Consider the following 23956-nt stretch of genomic DNA (forward strand, 5'->3'; position numbering starts at 1 on the left):
GGACGCCATTTAACCGGCTGTTACAATCTCCGTACAATCAGCACGAACCACTCGGGATGTAGCGCTCAGCAGTGCATCCCAGTAGTAAATCAGCAGCTTGGTCTTGATGTTCTTCTTTAGCAATAGCTACCCCGCCGCTTTTCCATTTCAAACAAGCGCGCTCTCTTTCTCCCAGATTCCTCGATTCGCTTGCTCAGTTCACTCTCAGCAGCGCATTACGACACACAACAATCAAGGCCTCTATCATTATCTATGGTAGCTGGTACTGCCAGAGAGGAAGAGGCAAAACTAGATGCACTGATAGAAAAATGAGAACAATTAGAACATCTTTGCTATAGGTTTTACCAGCGAGGAAGAGAGAGGCCCAACTCTGCGGAAAATCTGTCTCCCTCCAGCAGGTGGCGTTTTTTCGTTGTTTCGGCCATCAAGAAAGGAGTTTTTGTATGAATGTCAATGAGAGAGTGTCGAATGTGGTAAAAATAAGTAATGGCTTATTTACTACCTGAGGTTTATTTGATCAAATAGAAGTTTCGTAATGCTTAAGTTGTTATGAGTGTACTGATATAAGTAGGACACGTGACATCCCTGCAACCTTGAGAAAAAACACGTTATATCGGAGTTGTCTCGAGATGGCTGTGCATATTCATGTCATGAGGCTAGCAGCATAGCCTCTCTCTCCAGCAAATCAAATCAAATTTTATTGGTCACATACACATATTTAGCAGATGTTATTGCGGGTGTAGCGAAATGCTTGTATTCCTAGCTCCAACAGTGCAGTGGTATCTAACAATTCACAACAATACACACAAATCTAAAAGTAAAAGAACGGAATGAAGAAATATATAAATATTAGGACAAGCAATGTCGGAGTGGCATTGACTAAAATACAGTAGAATATAATACAGTATATACATATGAAATGAGTAAAGCAGTATGTAAACATTATTAAAGTGACGAGTGTTCCATTATTGAAGTGACCAGTGATTCCATGTCTATGGCCTCTAAGGTGCAGGGTTGAGTAACCGGGTGGTAGCCGGCTAGTGATGGCTTTTTAACAGTCTGATGGCCTTGAGATAGACGCTTTTTTCAGTCTCTCGGTCCCAGCTTTGATGCACCTGTACTGACCTCACTTTCTGGATAGTAGCGGGGTGAACAGGCCGTGGCTCGGGTGGTTGATGTCCTTGATGATCTTTTTGGCCTTCCTGTGACATCGGGTGCTGTAGGTGTCCTGGAGGGCAGGCAGTGTGCCCCCGGTGATGCATTGGGCAGACCACACCACCCTCTGGAGAGCCCTGCGGTTGTGGGCGGTGCCGTTGCCGTACCAGGCGGTGAAGCAGTTTGTGAGGGTATTAGGGGCCAAGCTGAATTTCTTCAGCCTCCTGAGGTTGAAGAGGCGCTGTTGCGCCTTCTTCACCACACTGTCCGTGTGGGTGGACCATTTTAGATTGTCAGTGATGTGTACGCAGAGGAACTTGAAGGTTTTCCACCTTCTCCACTGCGGTCCCGTTCATGCTGATAGAGGCGTGCTCCCTCTGCTGTACGATCAGCTCCTTCGTTTTGTTGACGTTGAGGGAGAGGTTATTTTCCTTGTACCACTCCACCAGGGCCCTCACCACCTCCCTGTAGGCTCTCGTCATTGTTCGTGATCAGGCCTACTACTGTTGTGTCATCTGCAAACTTGATGATTGAGTTGGAGGCATGCGTGGCCACGCAGTCATGGGTGAACAGGGAGTACAAGAGGGGGCTGAGCACGCACCTTTGTGGATCCCCTGTGTTGAGGATCAGCGAAGTGTAGGTGTTGTTTCCTACCTTCACCACCTGGGGGCGGCCTGTCAGGAATTCCAGGACCCAGTTGTACAGGGCGGGGTTCAGACCCAGGGCCCTGAGCTTAATGATGAGCTTAGAGGTTACTATGGTGTTGAAGGCTGAGCTATAGTCAATGAACAGCATTCTTACATAGGTATTCCTCTTGTCCAGATGGGATAGGGCAGTGTGCAGTGCGATGGCAATTGCATTGTCTGTGGATCTATTGAGGCGGTATGCAAATTGAAGTGGGTCTAGGGTGTCAGGTAAGGTAGAGGTGATATGATCCTTAACTAGCCTCTCAAAGCACTTCATGATGACAGAAGTGAGTGCTATGGGGCGATAGTCAATTAGTTCAGTTACCTTTGCTTTCTTGGGTACAGGAACAATGGTGGACATCTTGAAGCAAGTGGGGACAGCAGACTGGGATAGGGAGAGATTGAATATGTCCGTAAACACTCCAGCCAGCTGGTCTGCGCATGCTCTGAGGACGCGGCTAGGGATGCCGTCTGGGCCGGCAGCCTTGCGAGGGTTAATGAGCTTAAATGTCTTACTCATGTCGGCCACGGAGAACGAGAGCCCACAGTCCTTGGGAGCGGGCCACGTCGGTGGCACTGTGGTATCCTCAAAGCGGGTAAAGGTGTTCAGAAGCAAGACGTCGGTGTCTGCGACGTGGCTGGTTATCCCTTTGTAATCCGTGATTGTCTGTAGACCCTGCCACATACGTCTCGTGTCTGAGCCGTTGAATTGCGACTCTACTGACGTTTTGCCTGTTTGATTGCCTTACGGAGGGAATAACTACGCTGTTTGTATTCAACCATATTCCCAGTCACCTTGCCATGGTTAAATGCGGTGGTTCGCGCTTTCAGTTTTGCGCGAATGCTGCCATCTATCCACGGTTTCTGGTTTGGGTAGGTTTTAATAGCCACAGTGGGAACAACATCCCCTATACACTTCCTGATGAACTCAATCACTGTGTCCGCGTGTATGCGTCAATGTTATTCTCAGAGGCTACCCGGAACATATCCCAGTCCGCGTGATCAAAACAATCTTGAAGCATGGATTCCGATTGATCAGACCAGCGTTTAATAGACCTTAGCACGGGTACTTCCTGTTTGAGTTTCTGCCTATAGGAAGGGAGGAGCAAAATGGAGTCGTGATCTGATTTGCCAAAGGGAGGGTGATAGAACTTCGGTAGCATTTTCCTCAAATTGCTTTGTTAAAATCCCCAGCTACAATTAATGCGGCCTCAGGATCTGTGGTTTCCAGTTTGCACAAAGTCCAGTGTAGTTCCTTGAGGGCCGTCGTGGTATCGGCTTGAGGGGGAATATACACGGCTGTGACTATAACCCAAGATAATTATTTTGGGAGGTAATACAGTCGATTGTGAGGTATTCTAGGTCGGGTGGACAAAAGGACTTGGGTTTCTGCACGTTATCACAATCACACCATGAGTAGTTAATCATGAAACATACACCACCGCCTTTCTTCTTCCCGGAGAGTTCTTTATTCCTGTCTGCGCGATGTACTGAGAACCCAGCTGGCTGTATGGACGGGGACAGTATATCCGGAGAGAGCTATGATTCCGTGAAACAGAGTATGTTACAATCCCTGATGTCTCTCTGGAAGGAGATCCTCGCCCTTAGCTCGTCTGCTTTATTGTCCAGAGACTGAACATTAGCGAGTAATATACTCGGAAGTGGTGGATGGTGTGCACACCTGAGTCAGACTATAAGTCCACTCCGAATACCTCTTCTCCGCTGGCGGCGTCTTGGAGCAGCTTCTGGGATATGTTCAATTGCCCTCGGGGGTACAAACAAAGTATCCAATTCGGGAAAGTCATATTCCTGGTCGTAATGCTGGTTACCGCCGCTCTGATATCCAAAGGTTATTTCCGGCTGTATGTATTAACACAAAAAAACGTTCTGGGCTAATAATGTAAGAAATAACACACAAAAAACAACAAAATTGTTGCTTAGGAGATAGAAGCAGAGCTGCCATGTCGGTGCCATGCTCTTTCCATTGAATACAAGCAGTTGACGTCAACAACCGTCATCAAATATTTAAAAAAGGATGACAATAATGAGATCTATCCACCAATACAAAGAAAGGGCAGGAGGGTGCAAGACAACCTGCCATGCGCCTTTATGGAAAACGACTCCCATTGTTAGGGCGGAGAGACATGTATCTTGCCATAATCTTTGGTTTTACTATGTTAAACTCCGACCAAAATCTGTATGGAGGTTAATGAGAGAGTGTCGTATTTGGTCAACAAAAAATGTAATTGGTCATTTGCTAGGTCAGGCTTATTTGATCTAATAGAAGTTTCGTAATATTTAGGTTGTTATGAAGTCACTGATGTAAGTGGACGCAGGTGGCATTTCGGCAACTTTGAAAAACAACTTTATATCTGAGTTGTGGATATAACCTGTTTTAGGGACATTGCCATAGAGGGCTTTCACCATTTTAAATTAGTCAACTGGGTGGGGATTCTTATGATTTGGGAGCGTCAATCAGCCTCAATGGCTCTGCCCATTCTGTCACAGATGCTACAGTGGCACCGATACAAAGATGAGTCCTCTATCTATCTCTATGGCCTGTTGTTCGCGTATTTGCCCTCTCATTGGCTAGAATGGTGCCACCTGATTTCGCCTCCCTTCCATCTTTGAGGACATGCATTTCCGTTGTTAGTTCGGTCACTTTACAATATAATAGACAATGGTAAATATAATAGACAATTGTAGCGCTGTAACTCTTTCAGGTCGTGAATACATTTTCTGCACATCTTTAGAAGTAGTATGAACATTACCAATCAACATGACATCAGGAACTCGAACTATTAATAAAAAACGTGCGCTGTTTACCAGGAGTGGGGTTCGAACCCACGCGGACAGTTGTCCATTGGATCTTAAGTCCAACGCCTTAACCACTCGGCCATCCTGGTTGGCGTCAAATGGAGGTCCAATAACAGGTCATGGATATCTGGATATATTGCAAAGGTTAATCGTTTTCTTGCATGCTACTCGCAAAAATGTAACATTCCGATGTAAAAACAATCTATCAAACGGCATCTTATGTCGTTGCAGCGGGTGCTACTGTTATTATCAAAGAGATAGCTACTCTGACATGCCATTGTAACGATGTTGCAAGACAGCTGTCGATTGACCATAATGACTTCAGCCTGATCAACAGATACAAATCAAACGCTTGACAATGTGTTCTATCAAATTAATACGTTCCCTTGATGACGATACAGCATAAATTGGGCAGTTATTTGAATATTGTGCTTTGTCTTATTTTCCCTTGATTTAAACATAGGCAATCATTTCATTGGAGAAAACTTTGTGACCAGTGGTGGAAAAAGTACCCAATTGTGAAACTTGAGTAAAAGTATAGATACCTTAATAGAAAGTTACTCATGTAAAAGTTAGTCACCCAGTAAAATACTACTTAAGTCTAAAAGTATTAGGTTCTAAATATACTTAAGTATCAAAAGTCAATGTAATTGCTAAAATATACTTAAGTATCAAAAGTATCAATCATTTCAAATTCCTTATATTAAGCAAAGCAGACAGCACAATGTTCTTGTTTTTAAAATGTAGGGATAGCCAGGGGCACACCAACACTCAGACATCATTTACAAATTATGCATTTGTGTTTAGTGAGTCTGCCAGATCAGAGACATTAGGGATGACCACGTGTTCTCTTGATAAGTGCCTGAATTGGACCATTTTCCTGTCCTGCTAAACATTCAAAATGTAGAGTACTTTTGGGTGTCAGGGAAAATGTATGGAGTAAAAAATACATTATTTTCTTCAGGAATGTAGTGAAGTAAAAGTAGTCAAAAAAAGTAATAGTAAAGTACAGATACCCAAAAAACGGCATATGTAGTACTTTAAAGTATCTTTACACCACTGTTTGTGACTAGTCACAGCCTACAAAATAAATAGGTATACCCAGGGCATAGATAGCCTCTTTAAATGGGTTGCTACACAGAGTATGCCTATGCAAAAGCCACAGGCTGCAGCAGCATTGGTATAGGCAAAGCTTGTTTGCCCAATGATCGACCATATACCACACACTTCCTATAGCCTAAGTGATTGACTCACATTCTAAAACATCAGGCACAAATTGCATTGCATCTCCTATACTGTAGGCTGAGGCTCAATTCTGAAATACCAACTGACTTATGGAAGTATTACTATATAGTATACGCATCCAATCCTTTCAGATCTACACAGCAGGATCCTTAGATATTTGTGGGGAAGGGGCAGTGGTTGATTTAGGATTGGGCGATTGTCAAACAGAGAGATAGGTACTGCACTTGCTGGTGGGGTTATGGAACACAGACGTTGAAAGTTAGCCTACATGTCACAGCAATCTGATGAGGATTCTATGAGTCTGTTTTTGACTCATGCTGGAGACTAAACATAGCAATGGTCTCTTGGATATCTGCATGTGATGTGTATAATGGAAAAGTAGAGGCACATTCTTGTTTTCTTAACACTGTAAAATCCTGTTGAGTCATTCTGAGGTTGCCTTCAGTTGCAATATCAGTCAGTGTAGCAATAATGGTTGTGTCTCCAAGAAAGGAACTAAAATGTATCACAATAACAGTTTAGAATGTTGCATCATGATCAAGTAATTGTGTACATCAAAAATGAAACACATAGGGCCATTCTACAGCATTTGTATTTATACAAATCACAATATCCTGTCATAAACCATAAATAATATAAACAATTGTAAAATCAAACATTCAATACAGCTGAAAGTTATAGGACAAGTGGGAGAAGCAAGCATTTGAACTGCACTCAAGTAAACATTCTTGATTCACTCATCAAGTATTCTTTTAACTGCCAGCCTGGCGCACCGAACAAATGTTTTTTTTTTACAACATTAGAGAAATGGTACACCCCATATCACACTATTCATTTGCATGTTAGCTTCTGTGGTTTGACATCAAGATACTGGGTCTTTTCTCCTAACACCAGCTAGGCAAGGGCGTTAATATAAAATGTATCTTCTACAGTAAGAGGCAGAAATAGCTGCATGTCAAACTGCATAAATAATTTTAAACATACATTGAGTGTACAAAACATTAGGAACACCTGCTCTTTCCATGACATAGATTCAGTTGAAAGCTATGATCCCTTATTGATGTCACCTGTTAAATCCACTTCAATCAGTGTAGATGAAGGGAAGGAGACAGGTTAAAGAAGGATTTTAAGCCTGGAGACATGGATTGTGTATGTGTGCCATTCAGAGGGTGAATTTGCAAGACAAAATAATTAAGTGCCTTTCAATGGGGTATGGTAGTAGGGGTACTCAATATTAGGAAGGTGTTCTTAATGTTTTGTACACTCAGTGTACATTGGAACACACATACTGTACATCTTCAGGATCAAGTTCATACTTGTGTAAACAACTGCAAATTGATTACTTCTACTTCTTTAAATACATTTTCATGGCCATGAAAACACTTTTGAGAGGATCTTGACTTTAGATAAAACAATAACACTGATATCGGTCGCTGTCTGTCTCACTTGTTGCAGCAAGGGAAACAACAACAGAACAACTTCCTACAGGGGTTGTTCTTCTTGTACTTCACCGCCATCTTTATCTGAGCCTGGGCCTTGCCCACGAAGTCTGTTGTGGCGACTACGTTGGCCTCTATGTTGTCCACCATGGCCCCCTGTTCCTCCACCAGCAGAGCCATCTGGAAGAACAGCTCATGGATGTCCTTGATCCGACTCTCCAGCTCAACCAACTCCTTGTGCCGGTTCTCGATCTCCGTGAGCGCTGATCGTGCCATCCGCCCGTCCGTCAGGAGGTTGTCGGAGAACACGTTCCACTTACCCGTCTCGACCATCTCCTCGATCTGCTCACCGGTCACCTCCTTGCCCATGATCTCTGCCTGGCGCTGGATTCGGGTCTTGCAGTTCTCCCTCTGGCTCATCTCCGCTTGGTTGTACTCAGACATGGCCTCGTGGAAGGCCCCGGTGAGAGAAACATACTGTGAGCGCACCATGCGGACCAGAGCAGAATGGGCACCGTGCTCTTCTTCCAGCTGTTTGTGCTGCATGCCGATCTTCTCCAGCCGTGTGTAGATGCCCTCCCCCTGGGTCTTGATGCCCTTGGCCAGGGCGTTGGAGTCTCGTTTGATGGAGCTGATCCGCCGGACAGAGGTGAGGAATCGGGTGTTCTGCTTGCCCAGACGCTTCACATCCATCCGGAGCAGAGCGATCTCCTTCCTCATGGACTGGGCCTCTCTGAAGATGCTGTCCATCATGTCTTCGAACACCACTGACTGCTGCTCCAGTTCTTCCTCGTCATCAGTGCCCCGACCCTGACCTCCCTCGTCTGTGTGTGGAGAAGCGGGGGCCACCCCCTTCAGGTCAACCAGTCTGTCTCTCATCCTACCTGGAATGGGCGGGAAATGTTTTGAGGGTTATTGTATGTTCATGGGGTCATCTCCTGATCATCTCCTCACTTTCATCCTACTTCCTGTATATTGTAGAGCAAAACCCTGCTAGAGCATTGCTGTTTTAATTATTTATGGTCATGCAACAAATTTCAGCAAAAGTTGACTTTATCTTGCCTTAAGAAGTTAGCAAGCTGCATAAACTGTATTAAGTGCAACATATCTGATTTAAATAGATAACAGACACAAGCCCCTTTTCTGTTAAGGCAATTTAACACCATTCTATAACAGGAAATGAAATGACACCTATTTCGTCCGAGTAGACAATGGGGCTGGACAAATATTTTTGACTGTGCTGGTGTTGCAGACGATACAGGACTATTAAAGGCCCAGTGCGCTACTTTTGTGAAGAACTACAATTCATATGTTGGGTGTTTTTATTCCGATTTTTCAGCGCCCCTACTTATCGCGGCTATGGTCGGTGATTACTTTATTTTTTATAGACATCAGTTATTAGATTCCAGGCCATTGACTCATAGGACATCTATAACGAGTGGTGCAGCGGTCTAAGGCACTGCATCGCAGTGCTATCTGTGCCACTAGAGATCCAGGTTCGAATCCAGGCTCTGCTGTAGCAACCGGGAGACAAATGGGGCGGCGCACAATTGGCCCAGCGTAGTCCAGGGTAGGGGAGGGAATGGCCGGCAGGGAGGTAGCTCAGTTGGTAGAGCATGGCGTTTGCAACGCCAGGGTTGTGGGTTCGATTCCCACGGGGGGCCAGTATGAAAATAAAAAAGAATAATGTATGCACTAACTGTAAGTCGCTCTGGATAAGAGCGTCTGCTAAATGACATAAAATGTAAAAATATAACAAAAGTTAATATTTTCACAACAATTTCATCACTGAAAGAAATTCTTTACCACCCTTCAACACACCTTGAACCCTTTCCAGGCATTTAATTATAGGCTTAGGTTATGATTTATCATCTCTCTAATCTCTTTCATGTTGCTACATGTATTTTACTGTTACAGTAGGCTACACAAGAGAATGCAATATGACAAGTTTCTTTCTGTGACCAAACTGAACACCATGGCAAAAATGTCGGGCCAAAACACAAGCGCAGGTACACACCTATATTCTCGACATTATTTATTGTAACAGACAACAGTCGCAACACATTACATTTAAGGAATAATGCACATTACAATTAAATAGAGCAGCACACAATTTCACTCGGACAACAACCCAAACTCAACTTGATGAGCAAAACGCATCTCATCACAACCTTGCGTTCTGTGATAACGTTGTAGGCTAAATTAAATAACAGGACTGAAGCAACTCCAAACTTAATCTTAAACATTTTACCTGATATCGTGCTCCGTAGACTGTCCTATAACACCAAAATCATTAAAACAGAACAGACAAATCCTCGAAGAATCATTTCCCCTTTCTGCTCCGTTTAGTCATCTAGCTGTGCTGCCAGGAACCAGCCCACCACCTAATTTATAGCGTATATTCATGAGTGCAAACCGTAGCAAAACGTTTTATATTGGATACATTCAGATTGATCCCTCCCCGTTTCTGCAGTTTGGTTCCGGTTGGTTCCTAGTGAATACACCCCTGGCAGGGAGGTCCCCACGGCTGCTCTGACTTTTCTCATCCACCGCAACAGCGCAGGTGAAAAAGCTGAAGGAAGGACAACAACCATGTTCACGTTTTCATATTTAAAACTCTTAAAACATTGTTGCCAGTTATCATTTATATTGTGGTTGTTTTATGTTACTGGAAACAGAGATTTTATCAATGTTGTTGTTGTACATTATACTTCTAGTATATTTCAATGAGTATGATGGAACGGGTAATTCCCGTTTTGTGCACTTTTCTCTCTATGCATATTCTGAATTTAAACATAAGCATGAGATCAGCATGCTATTCAACCTCTCTTCGTTCGGGGTGGAGATCTAAGAAATTAAGGTGTGGCAGAGGAGTGTCTACAGATATGTGGTATTCTGACCTTGATTTCATTCCATGGTGCGAATTTGAGACATTAGCACCACTAAATGCAACAAAAGTCTAACTTGGGGGGGGGGGGTCTCAAAATAATGCTAATTTAACCACTCTCCTATTTCTTTAAAATGCAGTGGTAAACATATTTTACAGTGGTAAATATTAAAATAAAATATTCTAATGAAACGAACACCCCCACCTCTCTGTCATGGTTTAAACATTTTGTTTTTTATTTGTGGGGAAGCTGTCCACCTGGTAGGCCTAGTGCTGAATTTCAGCCTCAGCTGAGCTCCTTTATGCACACATTTCCCTTTGTACTTCGTCATTTTCGCCATTTGTTTGCCATGCGACCTTGATAAAAATAGCCTTTATTCCAATGTATTAGCTGTATCTGTTAATTTATCATTGTTTGCTTGAGTCATTCAGCTGTTTAGAGCGCTCATTGCTTTGTTGTTCAGGTGCGCGGGTACTGGTGTTCTCCGAGCCATCTGTGGCCAGAAGTAGTAGACAATTTATTTAGCTTAATTATTTTCTATCAATATTTATTTTCTTTACTGGATCACCTTTGGTATTTGGTATTTATTAGGATCTCCATTAGCCGCTGCAAAAGCATCAGCTACTCTTCCTGGGGTCCACATGAAACTTGACATAATACATAATACATAGTACAGAACATTATTAGTCAAGGACTGAAATACATACATTTAAAACGTCACACATAGCCTACATATCAGAACATACACACAATATCTAGGTCTAATACATAATACAGGGCAAATTACAATACAATATATATAAAATGGCTGTGTCTCTTCACTGTCCCCTTTGTGCTGTAAGGTGTTCTTTTAACTGTATTTATTGCTACCTTGAGTTATCTGGGGTGGCAGTGTCCCATGTAGACATGGCGTTTCCCAGCCTCTGTTCTGGACATGGGGACTGTGAAGAGCCCTCTAGTTGCATGTCTTGTGTTGTACCGATGACTGTCCAAACTGTGTGCCAACTGCTTGAACAGACTTCGGTACCTTCAACACATAAATACCTCGCACAAAGACCAATAGTGATGCAGTCATTCTCTCCTCAGCTTTGAGCAAGAAGAGACTGACATGCATGTTCCTGACACTTTCCCCCGTGTACATCTAAGTGCAGTATGTACTGCTTTGTTCTGGATCAACTGCAATTGACCTATGTCCCTCTTTGCCGCACATGACCACACAGCTGGGCAGTAGTCCAGGTGCGAAAGAACTAGCGCCTGTAGGACCTGTCTGGTCGGCTGAGATGTCAAGAAGGCAGAGCAACGACCTATCATGGACAGACCTCGTCCCATTTTAGCAATATGTTTTGACCATGTCATGATGGTCGATAATATCACTAGACTAGCCTACAGCCTACAGCTAGACACCAATGCGCATCCAATCCATCCAACAAGTATACGTTAATGACAGTAGGCCAATAGTTGACTCTTTCGGTTAGAAGCATTCGATTTTGCAATGGCATAGGCCTATATTATTTTGGATTTGTGTGCGCATGAGAACTGTTTTCACGGAAAACATAATAAAATGTAACGTAGGCATAATTACACTTGTGCATTTTCTGAGATCTCCAAGATCCATCATTCGTACAGGGTTTAAATTCAATATTCTAATTATATTGTTAAATGATTAATAATGACAAATAACACTGTCGTAAATGTCATTAATGTAAGGAAAGAAAGGAAGTGTTTTATGTCACACGATCTGTGAAGACTCCAAACATTAACTCATGAATTATGGACAACTCATGAACTAGGGTGTAAAACATGTTTTGATTCAACTCATGCATTATATTGAATGTAGGCTACATATTCTGCGCGTGTTCATGTGTTTAAAATTGCCTCGGCTGAGAGGGTAGGCTTCCGGAAGTGGTGTAGGCCTAGTGGAGAGTAAACGCCATTTACCCACCTTTAAAAAAAATAAAATGCATTGAAAGCATGGGGAGCGGTACTTTTTTCACCGCTACGGGCAATCAGAGTTTACCCACCTATTTTTTAAACGCTACACCACTGGCTACCGGTAGGCCTATTTGAAGTTCATGCTAATACACATTGTATCCTAGTCTAGTAAGTTGATCATGTGTGTTAGGGTGACCATCCCGTTTTTCCCGGGACAGTTTCAGCCCCATTTCAGGTGTCCTGACTTTTCAGGCTCCAAAAAAGGTCAATTTGTCACCAAGACACATCAACTAATGCAGGGCTAATCAATGACAATCTCTGAATGTCATTAGGCACACTTTTTGGTGTTTTGTAACAGGTGTCTATTTCCATTAATTAAAATGGTTTGGATGTTGGAATTATTTTGGAGTGGAAGAACATGCCTACTTTTTAAAGTGATTTGTTTGACAATCAGATGACAATATCATGACTGGTTGTGTTCATGCCACATTAAATTTTTTTTTTTTTTTTACAGTTTAAATGAATGCCATAGTGTAATTCACACTCTGCTTAATGCCCTAATAATTCCACCACCTTTACGTGCAAGGAAACCATGAATAACGTCGAGCGAACCTACCTGTTCCAAGTCTACTTTATTTTTTCCCGATAGAAATAACAGCATTCGCAATACACTGTAATTTATAAATTGATAATATCTATTGATAAGAGCTAGGTAAATAAGTAATCCGTTTGGAGAAGGGGATTATAAAAACACATAGCAATTGTTTTAGATGATTTTTCCTTATGATCCCTGGAGACGAATGTGAAACCAGTCATATAGAAGCAAACTGAAAATCATATCATTATGACGTGTGCCCCTTTTCCACAGTGAAGTAGACTATAAATAGCGGTACCGTTATTCAGAATTGTATTTGTGTGCCCTTATAATTAGCGTTGATGAAATTTGGAGACCCAAGTTATAGGCTTCTGTAGGGCTGAACCTGCCGAGTTGATGTATGCGCTTTAGAATGTTTTAATTATATGCCTGGGCTTTTCTCCACTTTATTTTATCATTTTTATCATGTTAAATATTAGCCACTATCGGGAGCCACCATCAGTAACACCCACATACATTTATAACTGTCACTTTAGTGTTAGTTTTCTTACATTTGTAGCTTACATTTTGCATCATTCCATTCAATTCCGTTTACCTTTCTTTCCTCTGTCACGTATGTGAAGTTGTTCCTGAGGGTCACTAGCATTAGTGGATCATATTAGGCTAATGTTGTGCAATAATTTGCGACATGCAGCCTATTTGAATCATCATGGAACTCAGACCACACATAGCAGGTTAAACCTGGAGCCTGGCGCATGGTTCACGACGACTGGACCGTTGTCATACAGTTCCATGATTAGGGTAGATTAAGTAGATTAGGGACTATTGTTCAACCTTTATTGTACACTTTTTTTGCACCTTCCAATATTTCATGGATTGACCTTGAATATGACAACTTTCAGGATAAAGGAATATATTTTGTGCGTAAAGGCTCTGAAAACCTGTTTTTTTAATGATTCATGCATACTTTCCTAACCCTAAAATTAGCCTAAAATCAGTTTTTTTTTTATCTACCAGTTGGTGCTGAAACGGAGACAAATATGCATATGTTTAGATGGATTTCTTTCATTGATAACTATATTTTGAACCCGTTCTTTCGATGTATTCTAGTGAGTCGGCCAACAAAAGTCTAATTAAAAGTACACCATATTTAAATGGATGGCTTAAGATAAATGTACTGAAAACCGAATTGAATGAAAACTAGAGGAGAAAATCTGTTGGCCAGCAAGTGGGAGGGTTTTCAGCGGTTTAATTAAATGTATTGAGCACAGGCGAGGGAACCATGCCTGCAAAGGCCGTTATGCACCTGCATAAATTAAGTCTGACTACCAACTACTGAGAAGCGCGTAGGAAAGTCGTACATTTCCTAAGTCGGAATCGGCCCATATTATACATATTATACTTTTGTTGTGTTACAGCCTGAATTCAAAATTGATTAAATTGGGTGTTTTTCTCACCCATCTACACACAATACCCCATAATGACAAAGTGAAAACATATTCTTAGAAATTTTAGCAAATTTATTGAAAATGTATTACAGAAATATCTTATTTAGGTAAGTATTCACACCCCTCAGTCAATATATGTTAGAATCACATTTGACAGCGATTAAAGCTGAGAGTCTTTCTGGGTAAGTCTCTAAGAGCTTTGTACACCTATAAGACTGTACAATATTTGCACATTATTGTTCAAAAAATTCAAGCTCTTTCAAGTTGGTTGTTGATCATTCCTAGACAGCCATTTTCATGTCTCGCCATAGATTTTCAAGCCGATTTATGTCAAAACTGTAAGTAGGCCACTCAGGAACATTCAATGTCATCTTGGTAAGCAACTCCAGTGTATATTTGGCCTTGTGTTTTAGGTTATTGTCCTGCTGAGAGGTGAATTTGTCTCCCAGTGTCTGTTGGAAAGCAGGCTGAACCAGGTTTTCCTCTAGGATTTTTCCTGTGCTTAGTGTAGTGTATTAAAGATTATGACTTTCTTAATGGAACCAGAGGATGTTTATCTTAGTTCAAATGTAGCCGTTTGGAGGGTGACGCCCCAGGGGAGACTGGTGATTGGCCAGAAGAGGGAGCAACCCATCTGTTTGCATTGTTTATAAGTATGAGCAAGACAAAGAGGGAGTCAGAGCGGCCATTGCAATCTGAGGCGTCGCTCTCCGGGTGGGCATGTCACCTGTAACTTATGCTGAAAGCTTGTGATACGAATAAACCTTATGATCAAAGTTCAGTATGAGCGGACTCCTTTGTTTATCAGCAATAATTGCCAGCACTTACGCGATACGACATTAGCTCTATTCCTTTTCTTTTTATATATAAAAAAAAACACCCTAGCCAATGATAAACATACCCATAACATGATGCAGCCACCACCATGCTTGAAAATATGAAGCGTGGTACTCGGTGATGTGTTGTGTTGGATTTAATCCTAACATAACGCTTTGTATTCAGGACATACAGTTCATTTCTTTGCCACATTTTCTGCAGTTTTACCTTAGTGCCTTATTGCAAACAGGATGCATGTTTTGGGATATTTCATTCTGTACAAGCTTCCTTTTTTTCCTCTGTCAATTAGGTTAGTATTGTGGAGTAACTACAATGTTGTTGATCCATCCTCAGTTTTGTCTTTAAAAAAATAAATCCCAGCCATTAAACTCTGTAACTGTTTTAAAGTCACAATTGGCCTCATGGTGAAATCCCTGAGAGGTTTCTTTCCTTTCCGGCAACTGAGTTAGGAAGGACGCCTGTATCCTTGTAGTGACTGGGTGTATTGATGCACCATCCAAAGTGTAATTAATAACTTCACCATGCTCAAAGGGATATTCAGTGTCTGCTTTTTTTTGTTTTACCCATCTACCAATAGGTGCCCTTCTTTGCGAGGCATTGGAAAACCTTCCTGGTCTTTGTGGTTGAATCTGTGATTGAAATTCACTGCTCGACTGAGGGACCTTACAGATACTGTAATTGTATGTGTGGGGTACAGAGATGAGGTAGTCATTCAAAAAGCATGTTAGACACTATTATTGCATACAGAGTAAGTCCATGCAACTTATTATGTGACTTGATAAGCACATTTTTACTCCTGAACTTATTTAGGCTTGCCATAACAAAGGGGTTACATACTTATGGACTCAAGACATTTCAGCTTTTCATTTGTATTTAATTTGAAAACATTTCTAAAAACATTATGGGGTATTGTGTGTAGGCCAGTGACACACAAACTCAATTTAATCCATTTTAACTTCAGGCTGTAACAACAAAATGAGGAAAAAGTCAAGGTGTGTGAATACTTTCTGAATAGAAATGTATCTGAAGACAGATCATGAGCTGATATTTGATGCTTTTCAATGGTTCTGTTATAGAATAGAATAACTTTATTTTTCCAGAAGGAACTTCAGTTGTGGCAAGTCATATAAGATAAATACATATAGTAAACATAAGAGCCATACTATACAAGATAAATATAAATTACAAAAATCTATTTATATTTAAAAGCTGTACAGATGCCGGTACAAAACTGTTAGTGCTTCTCTTGGTTTTAAGAGTTAAAGACCTGAGTCTGCACCCTGATGGCAGTATTGCATATTGGTTGTTCAGTGGATGTGCTAGATCCAAGATTATTTATTTACCCCTCTTGCATGTGTGGTCTTAGTAAATGTCTCAGGGGAGCCTTTTGGGTTCTCCCTTTAATCTTACCACTGACCTGCACAACTCTCTCTACGGTATTCTGACTTGCCCGTGTGATGGACCCAAACCAGAAAACTAAACTAAATGTTATGACAGACTCAATAAAACATCTGTAAAATAGATTGATTAATAACATTCAGCCTTCTAAATTGGCGCAGGAATTACAGTCTGGATTGACATTTTGATAACACTTTTTACATTTACGTCATTTAGCAGACACTCTTATCCAGAGCGACTTACATTATTTTATTTTTTTCATACCCCCTGTGGGAATCGAACCCACAACCCTGGCGTTGCAAACACCATGCTCTATCAACTGAGCTACATCCCTGCCGGCCATTCCCTCCCCTACCCTGGACGATGCTGGGCCAATTGCGCGCCGCCCCATGGGTCTCCCGGTCACGGCCGGCTATGACAGAGCCTGGATTTGAACCAGGATCTCTAGTGGCACAGCTAGCACTGCGATGCAGTGCCTTAGACCACTGCGCCACTCAGGAGACTAACACTTGCCCACAGTTGGCTCCAAAGTTTAGCTTGTTGTCAAGGTACTTATTCTCATCCACCTGTTCAATGCTCTGGTCACCGATGGTGATTGCCTTTGGAGCTGATGTTTCCTTCCTAAAGTTTATGACAAGGTCTTTGGTCTTGGTGGCATTCAGATCTAGGAAGTTCTCCTTGCACCAGAGGTCAAACTTGTCCACTATGGACTTAATTAGGGCATCAGAGTTGGATGTGTCAAGAATAACAGTGTCATCTGTGTATTTGATCTAAGTTGTCTCAGGGCAGGTGCTCCTACAGTCATCCGTATAGTGTAAATAGGACAGGAGAGATGACTGAGCCCTGTGGTGTTCTAGTGGAAATGTGCTGCACTCACTGTTGAATCTCACCCATTGCAGACTATTTGACCAAAAATATAGAATCCACGTTTTGGTTCATAGTCAAACGTTTCTGTTCAATTAGATGTGGCTGTATAGTGTTAAAAGCACTGGAAAAGTCCACAAACACCATCCGGGCATAGGACTTAGGCTTCTCAAGATGTGACTGAAACAGTAGGTACAGAACAGCATCGTCCACTCCTCTTTGTTGCTTGTAGGCAAATTGAAAGGGATCTACTATGTCTCAAACCTTGTTTTGTATGTGGGAGAGAACCAAACGCTCAAAACGTTTCACTATGACAGGTGCAACAGGGCAGTAATCATTGAGGATAGCAGGGCAGCTCTTCTTGGGCACTGGGCATACATTGGATGATTTCCACAGAGCTGGTACCGTATGCTCTCTCAGTGAGCGATTGAACAGCTCACAGAACACACCTGACAATTCCTTGTGACAGGACTTCAGAACATGGTTACTAATGTTACCTGGGCCAGTGGCTTTGTTTACTGCTATTCATTTTAAAACCCTATCAACATCTGCTTCCTCTATTACCAAATCAGCTTCCCCTTGTGCTAATGATAAGAGTTCACACAGCAGCCCATCCTTCTCAGGACTAAAGTGCAGATGATCAAACCTAGAATAGAAAGAGTTCAGACTCTCTGCAAACTCAATGCAATGTTCTTTTGATTGAAAGTGTGGTTGGTTGGTAGTCCAAAGAGGGGTTTTAGGCCCTTCTACACATCCCTCATACAGTATTAACCTCCTGGAAATGGTTATCCATCGACACCTGGCCTTATTGTAGGCCTACCTCCCAGTCCCATTGCAAAGTCTGCTTTCTTAAACAATCTTATTATTTACATTAATATCAAAATAATGGATAACACACACAATGTATCAGATGAGACATACAATCATTTGCAACATGGAAAGCAGCAACAGAACAGTTTCTTGATGGGATTGTTCTTGTCATATCTCTTGGCTTTGTTCAGTTTAACGCTGGCACCTGCGATAGTTGCCTCTGTCTTTTGTACGTTGGTCTCGATGTTGTTGAGCACCGCTCCCTGTTCCTCTGTCAGCACAGCCACATCCAGAAACAGCTCCTGAACCCCCTGGATCCTCTTCTCCAGGTCTAGCAGCTCTTTGTGTCTACTAGCGATCTGCGTCAGTGCCGACTGGGCCGTCTTCCCATCAGTCAGGGCGTTAAAGATATTGAACTGCTGCCCGCTCTCCATCATCTCCTCGACCTCCTCAGACGTGACGTCTCTGCCCACAATCGCCATCTGTCTCTGGATCAGTCTCTTACAGTTCTCCCTGTGTCCCAGCTCTGTCTCATTGTAGTTGAACATCACTTCTCTGAAGGTGGTGCTCAGGTTGGTGTACTGCGTCCGGGCGATGCGTACCACGTGGTTAGTGCTACCTCGCTGAACCTCCAGCTTCCTGGTCTCCTTGTTCATCCTGTGTAGCCTCTGCAACACGGCCTCTCCTCTGGCCTTGATGTCTGCTGAGATGTTGTTGGCGTCCCGGATCACCTCACTGGTGTCGTCCATCAATGTATTGTTCAAGGCGTGGTAGTTCTGCTCCCTGAGCTGGGCATGGTCTTCCTGGATCTGTTGGATCTCCTGCCGAACATGCTGGGCCTCCTGGAGGATGCTGTTCAGCTCAGGGTTGTTGTCAGGCGCCACTGTTGCATGGTTGCTGCCCAAATGGGCAGACAGGTCATCTAGGTCCAGATCCACAGTGGAGAAGGCCTTGTTGGTATAACCTCCTCCTCCTCTTCCTCCAGGCTTGTCCAACGTATCCTGCAGTTGGCCGAATCTGTCTTTCATCTGGAGAGAGAGAGAGAGTCAGTGATACCCAGTGATCCAGCCACCATACCATACCAACAGGCTACCCATCTCCTACCTGTGTTGTCCCTCCTGCCTTGCTGGATTCCAATGGCCCATTCAGGCTTAGGAAATCTATTTATTTTTCACACATTTAGATTGAAGCACTTCTCAGTAGTTGGTATTTAGACTTACTGTATACAGGTGTGTAAGGGGCTTTGCAGGTGTGGCCCCCTTGCGCACACTGAATACATTTAATTCAACTACGGAAAACCCTCCCACTTGCTGTCCAACAGATTTTCTTGTGGAATTTGTATTCAATAGGGTTTTCAGTACATTTATCTAAAGCCATTTCTTTAAATACGATGTAGCTTTAATTTACATTTTCTCCACAGATTTTACTGAAAGAACGGGTTCAGAATTGGGATCAATGAAAGAAAACCATCTAAATACCTGCATATTTGTCTACTTTTCTGCACCAATTGGTAGATTTAAAAATACTCTGATCTTGTAGATTATTTAGGGTTAGGAAAGTTTTTATGAATCATACATAAATAGAGTTAAAGAGCATTAATGCACACAATATATTGGTGAATTAAAAAATACAGTGATTTGATTCATCATGAAAGTTGCCAAATTCAATTGTTTAATCCATGAAATATTGAAAAGTGAGAAAACTGTACTATAGGGGTTGAACAATTGTCCTATAAATCTACCCTAATCCTCACTAATCAAGGAACTGTGATGACAACAGTAGAGTTGTCGTGAACTGTGCACCAGGCTCCAGGTTTAAACTGCTATGTATGGTCCATAATGATTAAAATAGGCTACATGTCCCAAATTATTGCACAACGTGTAATACTAATATGTAATAGGATATATATATATATATTTTTTTTTTAAAGTGAAAAGTCTGGGTATATAATTAAAACATTCTAGAGCACATAAATAAACTCGGTAGGTTTGGCCCGTTTCCATAGGCTACAGCCCCGGCTTGGGTTTCCAAATTTCACCCCCTGCATATGAGGGCATATTTTAGGAACTGAGTTAATGTGAGTTCATTTGTATCGGCTAATTGTATAGCTAATAGGCTATGTGTTTGTAGATTGACTGAGGTAAGTGAAGCTACAGCAACCAATGTGATAATGGCTGGGGTCAATCCCCCCTAGCTATTTAAACGTTACTGTGGGAAAGAGGCGGAAATAATTTCATGTTGACATGCTTTTCAGTTGAATAAATATGACTGCTTTCACATTTGTCTCCAGATATCATAAAGTAAAATAGATCTAAAACAATTGTAATTTATATTTACAATTCCCTTAACCAAATGGATTGCTTATTTACCTAGGTCTTATCAATAGATCTTATCGATGTATAAATTACAGTGCATTGATATCGGTGTTATTTCTAAAGGAAAAAAACAAAGTCAATGTTTTTCCACTTGGAACCGACAGGTTGCTTTACCATATTCATGATTTCCTCGCATGTAAAGGTGGTGGAATTATGAGGGAATGAAGTCAAGGCAGAAAGGAAGAGGCGAAGGCGAAGCGAGAGGCGAAAATATGCCAATGCGAGAATACAACGTAAGCAGATCAAGTGGAGATTTTTTGTATGGAGGTCTATGAGAGTGTCGGATTTGGTCAACAAAAAATGTGATTGCTAATTTGCTAAATGAGGCTTATTTGATCGAATAGAAGTTTCGTAATATTTAGGTTGTTCTGAATGTACTGATATAAGTGTAAACACTGGCAACTTTGAGAAAAACTATTTTAAATCTATCTCTATGGCCTGTTGTTCACGCGTATATCTGCGCTCATTGGCTAGAATGTTCCCAGCTGATCTTGCCTGCTGCCGCCTGCCTTACCACCTTTGTGACAATGACTCCCATTGTTAGGGCGGAGACAAGACCATCTTGTTCTAATATAGAGTATCTCTGGTCAAGGTCAGAATACGCCCATCTCTATGATTTCCACCCCAAACGAATAGCTGGCTGTCACATGCGTTTCCTCATGCTTAAGGGTAGATTCAGCGATATGACATAAATGCAGAAAGTAAACAGCATAGTGGGTCAAATTCCGCAACAACTAAGAGCGTTGAAGCGCGAGGCTCAACTTCTCCGCCGTTTTAGTCTCGTGGGTACCATGCTGTAACAGCATGAAGCAAACCCGTGCACATGCGCAGATACTGTGTGTGACTGTGAGAGCGAAGTCTTGCATCTCGCTCATCTCAATATCTGTGGTGCTGCTGCTCATGGCAAAGTCATTTTCCTCAGTCTTCCTTTAAGTTAAATATCAGAATACGTAAAACGTGTAGAGAGAAAAGTGCAAAAAAAAGTGAATAAAGTTCAATTTACGCGCGTGTAACTCAGGTCTGAATTCCCCCCATACTGCCTATCTTCCTACATGCTCTGCCTGCTGTCTTGAATCCCATGATTTGCTGGTGTTTTATCCTGTTTGCCCTTGTCCTTTATCTGCTCACTAACCCACTGATATCTGAGGTCTTCAACCAGTTCATCCCATTCATGTTTTAGTTCTAAAAATCAAATGTCATGCTACTAAACTCACCAAACAAGTTTGTTCTTAATCCAAAGATCTGGTAATAAAGGTCATTTTTAAAAACATACTTGATCTTGTCTTTTTTACATGGAAAACAGTGTTTGTTTGATTTATAGAAAGTGACTTGGCAAATTAACCCAAAAATGCACCAAAATCTTTGACAAAAAATGTAGCTCTTTAACACAATATGAGCATGAAAAGTACCTTAAACAAGACATAGCTATTTGTCAGGGATTATTATCACATGCCTTTTCACACAGTAGCCTAAAATGTAGAGAGTGGAAGGAAAGAGATCACATGTAATCATTGAATAAAAGCAATGATTGCGCTCATTTAACTCTAGGACAAAATAGTCATAATATTTCAAATCTACATATTTCAATCAGAATGAGTTTGGTTTGGTTACCCTTCCAATATGATGAATGTTGGTCGCCAAATATGTTTAATTTCTTCTCCTCCTGTTTTACTCTGAAGTGACTTCAAGAACACAGAAAAACCTGTCAACGCAAGTACAGTGACTAAATATGTCCAATGATGGAACAGGTTAGTTATTCTGAACTGTAAGCCACTGTCACTGTCACTGACTGGCCAGGTTAAGTTCTTACAACATTCCAGTCATGTCACAGTCTCATGTCACATGGGCCTATGGAATGAGGGTTGGTTTCAGGCCAAGCCTCCATACTGTCTGGAAGCTATTGTTTTTAAAGACAACATGTCTATTATAGGATGTGTAGTACCTTTTTGAATCCAGTCTCCCGTATCACCCTGATTTAAACTGGATCTCAATAAACATATGACTTGTGTCCAAAACACCGCTTTATAGACTATTTCAGTAGGCCTCAAGTCAATAGCACTTTACCTGACCTTCAAAACAAATAAGTCTTCCTGTAATACCGCGATTGTAGATGGCAGTTTTTTAAATACTATTTTAATGAAAATACTAGGCATAAAAATGCTTTGTTATAAGGGTTGTGGCAGGTAGACAGCATAGGGATGATTACCCAAACAACTAAGGCAAATCATGTAGCCTACGCTAGGGCAAATATGCACATGATAACATTTAAAAGTTCACGTCATTGTACACTGACACCAAACACCAAAATAATGTGAAAAATAAGAAGGAAGTATTCTAGATATTTAATCTACCAAGTGGGAGTAGTCATCAGAGGAATTGAAACGTTAATGTGAGACAAGATCACCAAAGTGTTACTGTCAGGGCTACATCCCATCAGCCTCTTAACTAAAACCATGGTCATACTGTATACATGCTGAACTGCTGTATTATTTCTCATACCTACAAATAAAATGTTATGTTCCTCAATATAATGAATCATGTTGAGGTTCAACCAATGATTTATATACAGTGCCGTGAGAAAGTATTTGCCGCCTTTCCAATTTTCTCTACCTTTGCATATTCTTTTATACTGAATGTTATCCGATCTTCAACCAAAACCTAATATTAGATAAAGGGAACCTGAGTGAACAAATAACACATGTATTTCATTTATTTAATAAACAAAGTTATGCAACACCCAATGCCCCTGTGTGAAAAAGTAATTGCCCCCTTACACTCAATAACTGGTTGTGCCACCTTTAGCTGCAATGACTCCAACCAAACGCTTCCTGTAGTTGTTGATCAGTCTCTCACGTCGCTGTGGAGGAATTTTGGCCCACTCGTCCATGCAGAACTGCTGTAACTCAGCAACATTTGTGGGTTTTCAAGCATGAACTACTCGTTTCAAGTCCTGCCATATCTCAATTGGGATTAGGTCTGGACTTTGACTAGGCCATTCCAAAAATTCAAATGTTTTGCTTTTAGCCATTTTCATGTAGACTTGTGTGTTTTGGATCATTGTGTTGCTGAATGACCCAGCTGAGCTTCAGCTTTAGCTCACAGATGGATGGCCTGACATTCTCCTGTAGAATTATCTGATACAGAGCAGAATTCACGGTTCCTTCTATGAAGGCAAGTCGTCCGGGTCCTGAGGCAGCAAAGCATCCCCAAACCATCAAACTACCACCACCATGCTTGACCGTTGGTATGAGGTTCTTACTGTGGAATGCAGTGTTTGGTTTTCACCAGGCATAATGGGACCCATGTCGTCCAAAAAGTTATACTTTTGAATCATCTGTCCATAGAACATTCTTCCAAGAGTCTTGATGATCAGCCAGGTGCTTCCAGGTGCTTTTTGGGAAACTTGAGTCAACTTTTTGGATGACATGGGTCCCATTATGCCTGTGCCAAAGCTACAAAAGAGCAAA

General features: G+C 41.7%; 2 protein-coding genes and 1 non-coding gene across 3 annotated transcripts in view; all 3 read right to left on the reverse strand.

Annotated features, from left to right (window-relative positions):
- Positions 1–4664: 4664 nt before the first annotated feature.
- Positions 4665–4747, reverse strand: trnal-uaa. The gene has a single exon. It is a non-coding gene; the product is annotated as a tRNA-Leu (tRNA).
- Positions 4748–7003: 2256 nt separating this feature from the next.
- Positions 7004–9768, reverse strand: LOC121538886 (syntaxin-11-like). The gene is made up of 2 exons (XM_041847059.2): positions 9594–9768; positions 7004–8226 (listed from the first exon to the last, which is right to left on the reverse strand). The coding sequence occupies exon 2, from the start codon at positions 8219–8221 to the stop codon at positions 7346–7348; it is 876 nt and encodes a 291-aa protein (XP_041702993.1). The 5' UTR covers positions 8222–8226; positions 9594–9768; the 3' UTR covers positions 7004–7345.
- Positions 9769–16871: 7103 nt separating this feature from the next.
- The window catches only part of LOC121539603 (syntaxin-11-like), a 49716-nt gene continuing 42631 nt past the window's right edge, over positions 16872–23956 (reverse strand). The window contains exon 2 of the mRNA XM_041848226.2: positions 16872–19142. Coding sequence (XP_041704160.1) covers positions 18228–19142 — 915 coding nt within the window. The 3' untranslated portion in view covers positions 16872–18227. The remainder of the gene's footprint in view (positions 19143–23956) is intronic.

This window comes from Coregonus clupeaformis, chromosome 25, assembly GCF_020615455.1.
Source record: "Coregonus clupeaformis isolate EN_2021a chromosome 25, ASM2061545v1, whole genome shotgun sequence".
In the NCBI taxonomy this organism is placed as follows: Eukaryota; Metazoa; Chordata; class Actinopteri; order Salmoniformes; family Salmonidae; genus Coregonus; species Coregonus clupeaformis.